A 13,908-nucleotide genomic window follows, 5' to 3' on the forward strand; every position below is an offset into this window, starting at 1 on the left:
CATGTCCATGGTTCAAAAGATTGTTGTAACCCAAATAAGTCCAGCCACATAAATATGAAATTGAAAAGATAAAATAGAATTGAAAAAGAAAGTGAAGGGTCGTTGCCTTTAATGGTCACACTAAAACATTGTGCATGTGGAACTTTGCTCTGTGTCCTCCGTGAGGTGCCTTGTCCCCTCCTGCCATCCACCATGTTCACCATAAATCTACAGAGGACAACCTGAGATGAATGGGCTTAACCCTTGAGGAAGACAGCTGGCTGTCCAAAATGGGCCAAGTAACGCTCTGGAGTGTGCTTCTGGAAGAGACCGGACGTCAAAAAGCTGAACACCATCAGTGACCGGATACCTTGTAGCTGAGAGCACAACCCTGCGGAGACCCCACTAGCCCTGGACAGTTTGCACTGTGATTGAAAAGGCAGCAGCCATCTTGGAATGGAGCTAAGGTCACATATAGCTCTACACATTAATTCTTAAAATCAGCTCACCTAGAAGAACTACCGAAAATACCTAAACCCTCCAAAAGATACATTTTCATGCATAAAGCAACCCCATAACAAACAGAGAATGGAGGGCAGCCTTTATTTTGAAGCACTTGAGGACGGTACCCTCCTTGACTTGATCATAGTGGAGGTTGTACAGAGAACTGACACAATCACATCAGCTTCTTGCAAAGAAGTCTTACAGCTTTGAAGAGAGTTGGAACTAATGTAGCTCTGCTGCCGAAACTCATCTTGAAGGAGGTAATAAGACTAAACCAAGACCGATTAAGACTGGAAAGCCATTGTTTAAACTCATCAAAAATTAAACATGAAGGTATATTTTTTCATAAAAATGTAAAAGGAATAACGATACAGTAAAAAGCTAAACCATATTTTAATTATTAACATTTGTTTCTCAAATCAGAACTCTAGAGACACACTTATGAATTTTTATAGAGAAATCTTCAAATTTCAAATACACTCACATATTAGTAGATTTAACCTGACCATAAAGTAGAAATAAGCAGTACAACTATGGAAACTTGTTAGACTGACCACACTGAACTGTACACAGTTAAACTGATCCAAGCTGTACAGACAGTTGAAGACAATTTCAAAAGCTGGATAAATCCCCCATTTCTCAGTGTTGCAGAACTCTCATTTCTGAATTAACTACTTGTCTACTGTGCTGCCTCTAGCCCAGTGCTCTACATCAGTATTAGCTATGCTTGCATATCAGACCAATTTGAAGGGCTGAAAAGGAAACTCAAATTGTAACCCCACCTCATTCAACATGGAGAATAGTGAGCTATGAAATTAATAAAATTCATATCAAAAGGCTGAACTTGCACTATATTATGTTGAATAAATCCCAGGAAAGGTAATACAAATTTGTGTCCAGAAGAGAGGCCGTCTTTAGGAATGTTCAGATACCAAAGGTACCAGAACAAGATAGGTTTTAACTAAATAGAGATGTCAAGAGAAGTTGAAAAAATATTAGATTTTTTTTTAGGCTGAAAAAACACTAGGATTAGATGGCCTCATGAAACAGTTCTTTAAAACGTATGGAAATTCTTCTCCTCTTATGTCAGATTTGCTGCACAAATGTTTTGAATACATTTTATTTTTTTAAACCATCAAATATGTTAATGTATTAAACAATTAGTAGTCTTTAGAGTGTGCAATTTACAGATCAGTTACTTGGTTAAGCAGAGGCAATAAGATCTTCACAAAAATATTGCTTGGAAGGCAGCGTCTTTTCATTCAGAAATATGTGTACGAAGATCATTCTGGTTTCATATGTTGAGGATATTACTATAGCAACAAGAGACAAGAAATTAACATTTTAAAGTAGTTCCTTCTAAATGGTGAGAGAGTAATACTCAATTGTATGGTTATAATGCATTTGACATCATTAACTCAAATATTTTCTTCTGGGTTCCGTATTAAGTACATTTTTAGGCTTATTTTTTCAACACCCACAGTCTCCGCTTGTGCATCCACTTCTGTAAAAGTGGAGATAAATCAATTGCATTATTCAAAGGAATGAGACAAAACTGTTCTTCGTCCCTGCTTAGCTTTTTAAAAGCAGTAGAACCACCTGCAATGAAAATAATATACATTTTGTTGGTTTCCAAATAGGTTTTATAAACTTTTGTTATTCAGATATATGTAGTACCTGTATGTAGTTATCGCTAATCTCACCCAAATTAATGCTTCGCTATCTACAAAATAAAGTTGATACCTTCTGATTATTTTCTTGTCACACCATCAACGGTACCAAGTCAAAGGCATTACCACTATCAGCAAAAATTAAAGCAATTCGTTTGAAACCTGGAATTTCATTTGGACTAGATATAATCATCAGTACCTAAGAGTTGTCTTTGAGTACAGTGTAGAAAACTTTAATACTTTAAATTTTTTATATGTGGTTAAGCTAGGAAAGCAAACATATCTATAAAAATTCTGAAGCTTCAGGTAGATTGACGTGTATTAGGTTTCTTGACATTAAAAATGCAATGGTGGCTATATTCTGCAAGAAGCTAAACACTTTCACCAAAAATGCAACTGCTGAAACTCCTAACTGGCTGCATATTGAACAAACAGATTTGCCTGAATGCAGTAGGAATCTAATAATATTCTCCCTAACTAATGAATTATCGGGCCAAGATGCTTCATACCAGAAATTGAGTAAGCATGTTTTTTTTCAGGATAGCCAAACAGGACAACTGTAACTTTTACTTGTTTGCAAGCAAATTTTGTGGCTTCAGCTATCTTCCTCATTTGCTACTATGCGGTCCAGATACTTAGAAATGTATGCTTAGAAAGCATGCTCTGCTTCCGTGCATAGCCGTAATTTGTCTTGCATTACAACTTTTCCTATCACATGATGTTCTCGCTCTTCAGAAATTCCAAGTATTTTCCCAAACCAAAAAGTTAATTTAGGCCCCCGGACAGTGATGTTAAGTACTCAGAAGTTCATTTCGCTCTCTGTTTCTTATATCATTTTGTTTTTCTCCCACAATTTTGATCCTCTATATGGTAGTCATGGGTGTAAGAAGGGAGAGAGTGGCCATTAGAGAAGTCTGTCCTAGCATTCAAGCAGAACGTAAGGTGGGCTCAAATGAGTCCTGAAGACCTACAGGAAGCGTTGGAGTAACTCAAGGAAACTAATTCTTTTGGCTGAAGGTACTGAAAAATCTCAGATGGCAGGTGTCCCTCAGAATGAAGGAATGCTTAGCTAGGTAAGTGCATAACCCCTTAGATGGCAGAATAGATTGGAATTCCTACAGGGATGTTTTGAACACAAGCTGGCTGTCGTGTTACCAGAAACAATGTACTCTTCGACTGACCCTCATGGATAAGGGCACTAGCAATCGATCATGTGCTGGAGGCAGTTTTGTGCAGAGAGAGAGAATGAAATTACAAGGACACCTAATTTGCCTCTTTGCTGATACCTCTCAAACCAAGGAGAAATTATGAAGGGGACTCTTAATACCCTAGTGAAAATTTTATACTGGGTATGCACTGGCAAATATATTCCATCTGACGAAGATCTGTGTGGTGAAGAATGACTGGAGATGCCTCTTTTCTAGCCTAGTGAATGCTGCAAAAATCCTACTACACCTTTAGGGAGGGAGGTATGTCTTTTGTGTAGGGCGACCTCTCTGCTTGGAAAGATGTTTCTGCACATGGTACCCTAGGAGAACCAAGCTAGGACTTTGAGCAAAAGGAAAACATCTATACAAGAGGGATGCAACAGTCTTGGAACCAATGGACATGACGAGCAATACTGGGTATACCTAATCATTGTAGCCCCCACTGCCCCTCCCCCAGGGCCAAGACCGTAACACATCTGTGTGTTTCTGATTCTTCCTGGTAAATGTGGATTTAGTTGAAAAAGACATATAAATTCACATTTATTAAGCATAGTCTCTTTCTTCTAGTCACTTTGATTCCATGATTGGATGCAGGACTTTGAATATTGCAGATTGGCTGATGCCTCATTTTGAGTTAATTATCACTTAACCAAAATTGAGCAGAATATTTTAGCTTTTTCTTACCATTTTGAACACATTTTTCATTGAACATCTGAGTCTATTTATCTTACATATAATATTTCTTACAAACCTCCCAGATGTTATGCCTTTGTATTGTGTTTCCTAGGGCTGCTGTTGAGGAGAATGCTTACGATCGATTAAAGAAAGTAGTGAAATGGTATCTATCTGGATTCTATAAAAAGCCAAAGGTAGGTCTCCATAACATGTGCACCGCTTATCTGTTAATATAGGGCTCTCCGTTTCTTACTAGAAAATATTCCACTAACACAGTAGAGTCCATGCTTTATGTTTAGCTAGATCTGTTTTCTGATATTAGAGTATCAGTGAAAATGTTCAGTCACTGGATTTGATCAAAAGTTGTGTTTGGCAGATTGATCCTGAAAACCAGTTACAAACACAAACCATTCAAAATAGATTAACTACTTGATGAACCTGTGAATCCCCTTATCTTATGCATGGGCCTCCATTGAGTTCATTCTTCACTAAAGATTTCTGCTGTCCCTCTTGTCCATTTTTGAGTTTGTTATTTTTTTCTAAATTTGCACTTCAGATTTTCCCACAATTGGAAATTGGTCACGTTTGCTACTTATATGTTGTAGTTACCTCACATAAAATAGTGTACTCAGCTCACACAGTTTTTCATTCGTTTGTAGTTTATGATTCTGTAGCACAAAGAATGTGAGGGTTGAATGTTCTTTCAGAGGTTTCATATTTTCCTTACCTCCTACTAACTACTGAAATGCTTCCTTTAACATCCCCATATCCCTGTTTGGAAGATGGCTAATCACCTGACTTTCATATTCATAAACAGCTTGATTACCAACCTGTATAGAATGCTGAGATTGGTTGGGCCTACTACAAGTCTTATTGCTGATGTTTAGATTCGCCCAGTAATTGCAGGGTGAGTTTACAGCAGCAGTTGGTGTTAACAAATGTTATTGACTTTCACACAAATAATGCTTAATTTTAACTTAACTTTGAATATATTAATACATTTTGGTTTCACTTTTGTATTGTCTTGTGGCAATTATGTAGCTCTTAATACCATTTACGTGGCTGAGTAACACTTTCTAAGTGCATTATTGTCAATACATTTTAGATGTAGTGTGGACCACTCGAATACAACCCAAAACAATCGTTTGGGTGTAGATTTAATTGTGGTGGTTCAGCATGTCCAGTCCCCTTACACTTTCATAATTGAAGCTGGTAATTCATCAGAGATATATTATATTGAGAAGTCCAGTATTGTGGTGCTGTGAAATCACACATGTTCTCTCTTTGGGAACTGTGTGGTTTTGGTTCTTTAGTACTTTTAAGTAAGATATTTTGGTTGAGTGTGTGTTGAAAAACAAATATATCTGGTTCTCGGTTAAGGGGTATTCATTTATAGACTAAAATGTATTTGAGGATCACCAGTTTTTTAGAAATTACATTTTTAAACATTCCTGAAGTAGAGGACTAGCTTTTGTCTCTGGCCTTTCCTTCTGAATAAACCAGTATTCATATTTATATAGTGCGTCAATTTTATTTATAAAGAAAATATTTTCTTCTTCTTTTGGTTTCCATGTTACCTGGTAGGAAATCTCAGGTGGCTGGTACTTGCCCACAGGCCTGCAGACCACAGGTTCAGACCCTGGTATCATACTATCAAATTTTGATCCTACCATGTCAACAAAAAACGTACATTTAAGTTGGATAATATTACATTTATTGTGCTTAGCGGCATTTCAGACTGAAATGTGCATAATGTACATTTTTTTTATTATCAAGATTTTTGTTATTGGTATTTTTGACATTGCTTTAGTTTATTTGTTTACTGTTATAATTTATCCACTGATTTTAAAGTATTTAAACCACCATTTTTAAGTTTGTATTATAATAATTGTCTTAATGAATCCATTTTCTGATATAATCGGTCTTGTGATTGTTTAAACTATTTTATATTAAGTGGTGTGTTCTTTCAGTGTGAGTTTGTGTTGTGACATGGAATAGGTAACTTGTTGTTTGAGACAGAACCTATTGTCATTTAAAAAAAAAAAAGTACTTTGAAGGGAGACATACACTGTTTAGCAAAATGTAAATATATTCTATTTTATTAGGGGCATCATTTCGATGTCGGTTGGAGTTGCCTGTGTAGTGCAGTGAAAGTGGAGTGGAAAAACAGAAAGTAAAAAATTCCTAATTAGTGTGCTAATATTGTATTCCTGCTCCTAGTTGGTATGACTAAAATCAAGGGTTAATAATAGGGAAAGTCTAACTATAATGAGTATAGAGTCCCTAGTATTGGGTCGACATGTTTCCAGCTGTCCCTTCAAAGCTCTTCTTCAGGACCACACGAGTACCAGCCCCATGCATTCCACTCCTAAGCAAACCTATAATTAGGATATAATGAGGTGCACACCTATTGTGTATACACCTAACACGTAATACATATGGTTAATGGTCTGCAGGGGTAGAGGGGCTTGTAGTCACACCTTCGTCAAAGCGCACCTCTGGCAAATCACCTAATGGCACCCTCGGAGGTGCAGGGGTGTGATCAGCAAGTTCAGCTACCATGACAGTGTATGCTTACCAGACCGGCCAGAGCGTTGGACAGTCCCATACCATGTAGTAAAACCCAGAGTCCAGTAATTTACAGGGAGGGCATTCGGGGGTCTGGGCTGGGAACATGCACTTAAATTGCAGAGGGGAGAGGTAAGCGTGGTGTACGTAATTAAATTGTGTGAAACAAAATCTAGGGTTATGAGACATGTTCTTAAACATATAAAGTGCCCTAGACCAGGCCTTATCCGACAGAGGTTGCTGCAACACATCGTCCCATCTGGCATATGCTTCCACTGCATAGTCCAGTGGAACAGCATTGAGGTAGCATATGCAACATGGCAGATGATAATCCAATTGGTATTGCTAACATCAAGTGTATTTATCTAAACTGAATCAGTTGATAATGGACATGGAGATGATATAATCTGGCAAAAAATACTACCTTTCTCAAAGACATTGGAGAAGACTGATCAGCTGATGAATCCATGCACTTGGTCTCATTGTTCCTTCCTGTAATTGTCACATGAGGAAGGATGAATACAATTTGATTTAAATAACTTAACTGGCATGTAGTACCCAATAACAATGATTTAAAAATGGTGCAGTCATGGATAAACCTCTTTTAATACTGGTGCAAGATTGATTCTCTTATGTCCAAAGAACATTTTTCATTGATGTAAGCCCTATTGCTAACTGCACGTCTTAGAGGGGATGATTAATAATCTGGTGGATGTAATAGCAAGAAAAGAGTCTAGAATTGCAAGTTCCTGTATCAATATCCCTGTGGAGAAATGGCTCTGTAAGCAAGTCTGAGTTGCCAATACACTATAATGTGTATATATATATATTACAATAACACTGCTAATATTAAGCATTTGAAAGACTGGGATACTGTGAAAATTTCCAGACCTCACAAGATTTAGCAACTTAATAGTTTAAATCAGCAGATGGACTCTCATTGTTTCAAATGGGTTTTAGTGAGGAATGGTGTTTTTGGTCACTAATATATCCATATGATTCCGTGTCCAACCCTCTTGTATTTAATTACTTATGCTAGAATTTGGATGGTTAGTTTCAAATAGCTTATTGTTTCAGCTGGTAAGGCTAAACAAAATTCAATGTAACTGTTATACAAATGGAGACTGAGGTTTGCCTATTGCTTGTAATATGTACTGCCCTCCTTTCTACTAAATCTCATTTATCACCTACGATCAGGGAGACCTAATCCAAGGAATTTATTTTCAAGATAGAGCTACTTGTATGCCCCTTGGGTTTTTATTGTGTCACATATAACATTGGTGATGAGCATTTGTGTTTCTCTGAAAAACAAATGGGTTTGCAGCTCATGTAGGAAATTGTAGATTGAGTTAGCGATTTAATATGATTTTTTGTGATGTAAGTGTTAGTGATAGATTTTGCTTTGCGAGGTGGTAAACGTATTGATTAGATCCGAAATCACAAACGAGATGCTTAGTGAAGGGACCTGAAGGTTGAACCCAAGTTTTGCATCGTCGTAATATCAGGTAAAATATATGTGGGTAAAATAAATAGACAACAATTTATTATTGTTGCCATTTGGCTTATATCTTTGCCTATTTGTTTGCCAAAGACATGGTTTATCTTACCAAGTTCCTGCTTTGTGCATCCCGCATATTCTGTAGCCTTGGCGGAAACCTCAATTTCTATGAAAATCCAGAGTGTGATGAAGCAGTGACTAATGAGTTTAATATGAAAATGTGGATAAAAAAGAAAAGTTTAGTCTAGATCTTAAAATCCAGATTGAAAGTTTATTATGGGGCAGACTATGCATGAACCTTCTAATTAGGAAACTTGATTTCAGTCTCTACTTTATACGTCAGAAAATAATATTCAGGCTTTCTTGAACTTCTAGATCTACAGACTAACTGAAGAAAACAATGTTAGATATGTAATTCTAGTAGACCAACTACAGTTTAGGCTGAAATCTTTGATGGAGTAGATTTGGTATTAGGAATAAATGTAGGTAGATCTCCCCTACTAGTAAATCATACTATTATAAAGGATTGATATGGCCCAGTGGAGTGCAAAATATATGAATATTAAAAGCTATATTAACTGCATGAAAGTGAATCAGAAAGTATGCATATCATGCTCAAACCTTATAATTGAAGAATGTGTTTTAGAACTGGTAATGAGTGCAAAATATGTCAAGTCCTTGTTGAATTGTATGCTTAAATGTTAATTTTCTTTGGCATTGTTTTCTTCTCTTTATTGCTTTTAAAACAAAATATCAATCCGCTGTAATTTGTAATAAATATTTTGTGATTATAATCTTGAAAACCACTACTGGGGCTAATCCTTGCCATGAACTATAATTATCCTAGCTTTTTATTACGTATTTTCAGAAAAATAAACATTGAAAAACCTCAGTTAGGGATAAATGACACATAAGGCAGGAGAAAGCGGTCTCCATTGCTTGCCCATCAAGGACTAAATTGTTCACACAGTTGTCACTTTATCTTGCTATAATATTTATGAATGATATTGGAAAGTTAAATTCTATTTCATTGCATTACTACCCATAAAATGTCTGTGGTGTGTCAGTGTGCATGCAGCCTAAAAACACTATTACCAAACAGTACGTGATGTGTGAAATTCTGACCCACGACAAAGCTACTTTGTACTGGAGTTACCAATTCCCTAGGTAGTTAAAAAATATATATGTCCTTCTGCTTAATGGTACATACTTGTCTTCAGATCGATGTTAAGTAGTGAAATATGCTGATATAAAGCACAAAGTTTTTCCATGTTTAAAGTACCTTGCTATTTTGTCCCAAAATGGTGGAATGTAGTCCTATTTTTGGCAACTCTTAGAAAACAGTATGTCCTACTAAAAGCCCTGAAAGCCACTCCCAAAATCTGTGCAGATATAGTGAGTGCAAGGACTGTGTACAAAAAAACTATCTTAGAAAGAAAGAGGGACCTGAAAGATAATGCTGTAGCCCAACTTCTTGAACCAGAAACACTAAAAAATAGTGGTCTATTCTGGAAAATAATAAATCAGCCACTTTTTTCTGATGACTCAAACACCCCCTAGAGGCAAATATTTCTGATGAGGGCTGGATTAAACATTTTAGTCAGATATATACAGAATCTAGCAGTGCTGTTACCACCGCTGCCTTCACAGAAGCGGAGGCAGTGGAATTCTGTACTGCTAAGGCCACTGTCACTTTTGTTGCAGCTGAAGTGGAACGAGCAATAGATCTGACCCTGAAAAATAAAGCTCCGGGCCCTGATGGGGTACCAGGGGACGTTTTTAAATGCGCATCTAAGTTTTGGTCTAAAGTTCTTTGTAATGTTTTTAATGTTCTCACAACTGACAAAATCCCGGATTCATGGAAAAAATCTATCATTATACCGGTCTTTAAAAAGGGTAACCGGCAAGACCCATCCTGTTACAGACCCATTTCATTGATTGATTCATCGGTGAAAATACTGGGCCGGGTCATTTTAACAAAACTGAATGATTGGCTAATTGAGAAAGGGGTCCTATCAAACGTTCAGTACGGTTTTAGACCTAAAAGGAGTACAATAGATCAAGGCCTTAACTTGAATTTACTGGTAGAAAAATATACGAGGGCCAAGGAGGGGTCCATGTACCTAGGGTTCATGGACCTCTCGTCAGCCTTTGACCTCGTAAATCGTTCCAAACTTTGGAAAATTCTGCTTGATATAGGATTGGACAGGGCCCTTGTTAGTCTTTTAGCAGACCTCCATTCCGATCTAATAGCTGCGGTTAGAGTTACTTCGGATGGGCGTTGCACAAGTCCCTTCAAGTCAGAAAGGGGTGTTAGGCAGGGGTGCATTTTGGCACCCCTTCTTTTTACTGTTTACATAAATGCACTGGAGCCTTCCCTAAAAGTAGCAACTCTTGACGTTCCACGTATAGGAGAACTTGGAATTCCAGTTCTCCTATACGCAGACGACGCTGTCTTGCTTTCACGTACTGGTGTCGGTCTTCAACGTCTATTGGACGCTTTTGAGGACTTTATGGGTAAGGGCAAGGGCAAAAAAAATAAGTCCTTAAAAACATTCACCTGTGGGAAACAAGAGCTTTGCAGAGTAGCCACCTTTCCTTATCTAGGGATAACTTTTGATGAGAGAGGAACCTGGGGTCCCCAGATAAAAAATAGAAATATTGCCCTCGCTAGATCCTCTTCTGCTCTCCAGAGTTTTATAAAAAAAACTGGGAGCTAGGCCAATAGTTACTCTGCTTAAAATTTATAAAGCTAAATGTTTGGCCGTTGCTACATATGGAAGTGCTATTTGGGGTAATTGTTCCACGGAAAGTATACAGATTACCGAGAACAAATTTTTAAGATCTGTTCTTTCTGTACCTCAGTCGACTTCAACATATATTTTTCATTCTGAACTTGGCATAGGATATATCTCAGATCTGATTAAAGTGGCCCCTGTTCTGGCTTGGCTCAGGATCTGGCTGAATCAAGAAATTCCCCTCAACCACATTATTTTAAAAGACTGTTTGCAGCTAGACAGAGTAAGCAAAATACCGTGGCTAGCTTACATCAAAAACTGTCTTTTTAAGTTGGGGAGACCAGATCTTTTTCTTTCTCCGGCCTCAATAACTGTGAAAGACATTGCTCTGATTAAAGGCATGATGGGAGAATTGCTAAGTCTAGATAGGGAACAAGTAGAACTTGAGAAACCAACGGTGAGGACTAGCATTATTTTGAGCACTCATGTCGGCCCTGAACCATACTTAACCATTGTAAACCTGCCTTACCATCGTTTCCTTTTAACTCGTTTTCGGTTGAATTTGATCCATTTATCCCTTGGCCATTTTCCAACTTAGTGTACCCCCGAAAACGCTTTGCCGTGTAAGTGTGACAATTTTTCGATCCAGAACACACTGCACTTTTTGATGTTCTGTGATCACTTCACGGCTTTAAGAAGGAAATATTTGATCCCGATCCTTAAGGAGGCAGGGTTTATACAGGTTAAGCCAGCTCTCTTGTTTCTCCAGCTACTACAGACCCCCAGGATCATGTCTCATGTCGCTAATTTTCTTGTGGGGGCTATTAGGGTCAAGAAAAGGATGTTGTCCAATAATCTCACGAACATGGTCTTATAAATGGATGAATTTTTTATTGCCCATCTGTAATGGTTACTCCATGAATTTAATCTACACTGATCTTATATGCGAGTGATGTGAATAGTTTGTTTTACTTTAACTGACCTCATTTTAATACATTTTAATGATTGAGTTTTATAGAAAGTATATACTTTTGTATTCTTCTAGTGTAAATAGAAAAAGTATGTAAATATATTATGATTTTATTCTGTATTAATTGCGAATTGATGATTGTGTGTATTTGTATTGTTCCTCTGTCTTTTTATGATATTGATTTATCGAAATAAAATATTATGACTGACTGACAGTATGTAATGTGAATAATGAAATTATGTATTGTACTGAGGAAGTATGTGATCCTTTTCTTTGGCTTAATTATTTTGTATTTGCATTAATGATGCTAGAGGCTCATCCTTGGCTATTTTGAGAAAGTGGAGGTATTCTCAATAGCAGTCAGTTTCGCTCTGTTGAGCAAAATTGCTATGAATTTAGCTAATTGTAAATGGCCTTAAAATCTAAAGGACCATCTCATTACCAGAAGCATTCCATGATGATCTTGTATATGTTGGAAACTTAAGTTCCAAGTTGTAATCTTCCTTAACATAAGCATTAGACCGCTTGCTTAACAACCCTTTATGTACCTTTGAGAAAATATAGCCCAATGAGTCTTTCACACAGTGTCACAGAATAGTTTACATATTTTAGTTTTAACATCTCCTCCTCAGTTATATCATAAAGTGCAGACTAATTAGAATTCTCAGAGCTCAGCTCTGAGGTGTGTGCTGTTTCCAATGTAAAATGTGTCTTCAATAGGGTCTTATTTGGACTACATTTATGATACGTGTATGCTAAAATGAGTGCTTAACCATCATATGAATGCCATTCGAGATTGCCAGTTAGAAGAACAAGAGCTGATGGGTGGAAAGCTTGAATTAATCTGCCCCTGGTCTTTAATTTAGGCTACACCATTCCATTATGTGTTTTGATCAGGGACTAGCATATGTAAATCTCTAACATATTTTGCCCTACTTTTGTCTCTTTTGTGAGGTGCTACTTGAGTTATACTGCACACTGATATAAGAGAGTCCAACACACAACTGATATGGATAGTATTTATGGTTTTAGCTAGAAACACATTAATTTAGTCAAATGCTGGGAAAACCAAAAACAAATTTATTTTAGAGTAAATTCAGTGTAATTAAATGTTTACTGTATTCAGCTTGGATCCTAACGCCATCAGGAATGTATAACTGGAATGCTTCAAATAAAAAACTAAACTGTTTTCACCAGACCCAATTCTAGTTTTTGGGTGGAGTTGATGAGCTACCCAGTGGTGGATCACAGAAAACATGATCTCAGCCACTATGAAAGAATCAGTGAAAGATGTAAGACCTTTGGTATTTTTGAAAAGAAATCCACCACCATTAGTATTAGGTGCATATATGGAACAAGGGCAAAATTCTGTGTGTATTATAGAATACATATTGAATAATTCATCTTATTTACTAGCTAAAACTACTCAAGTAGTGTGTATGGTTGGCTGATAAATGGCATGCATGCCATGGAATATTGCAGGCCTGGGATGGAGCTCAGTGTGAGAACTGGTTCCAGGAGTCCCAGTTCAAGCAGGTGTTACTGGGCTTCAGTTGTATCAGCTGTAGCCTTTACTTCTGTTGCCCTGGAGTCATCTTACTGTTGGACCCAAAAACTGAGAACTAAAAACATCCCTTTAGCACGTGATGCTCAGGATAAGGTAGGGAGTGTGGTCCAAAGCTTACCCAGGGAATTCCGAGTTACAGACTCGGAACCTGCTACAACACAGTAGTAGACAATAATTTTAATGTCCTACCTGTGTATTATAATGAAAAACAGTACTTTATTCCTAACATACTATTTACTACACATGGAAACAAACACACACAGAAGGAAATAAGTCAATAAAAGTCAATATGATAAAGCTCCCTCTCCCACTAACTTCACTGATGGCGTGCACGCTTAGAGTACAGTAAGCTGGGAAAGCATTTGCTTACACTGGATGTCAGTATGGTCACTGGTAAGAGGGCAAATGCCTGCTCACCATAGTCTTCCATGTAGGTCTTTCAGTATGCTTAGTCCCCTGTGATCGATTCCTGTGCCACTTGTTGAACTCTGGGTTGTTGGCACATACGTTGCTGCTCTCAAGAGAAGCAGG

General features: G+C 37.3%; 1 protein-coding gene across 5 annotated transcripts in view; it reads left to right on the forward strand.

Moving 5' to 3' along the window:
- OSBPL8 (oxysterol binding protein like 8) overlaps positions 1 to 13,908 on the forward strand; it is a 939,874-nt gene that overhangs the window by 770,645 nt on the left and 155,321 nt on the right. For all 5 annotated transcript variants that reach the window (XM_085653858.1, XM_085653857.1, XM_085653859.1 and 2 more), the window contains one exon: positions 4,149 to 4,230. In XM_085653858.1, coding sequence (XP_085509984.1) covers positions 4,149 to 4,230 — 82 coding nt within the window. The remainder of the gene's footprint in view (positions 1 to 4,148; positions 4,231 to 13,908) is intronic.

This window comes from Triturus cristatus, chromosome 4_1 (assembly GCF_964204655.1).
Source record: "Triturus cristatus chromosome 4_1, aTriCri1.1, whole genome shotgun sequence".
In the NCBI taxonomy this organism is placed as follows: Eukaryota; Metazoa; Chordata; class Amphibia; order Caudata; family Salamandridae; genus Triturus; species Triturus cristatus.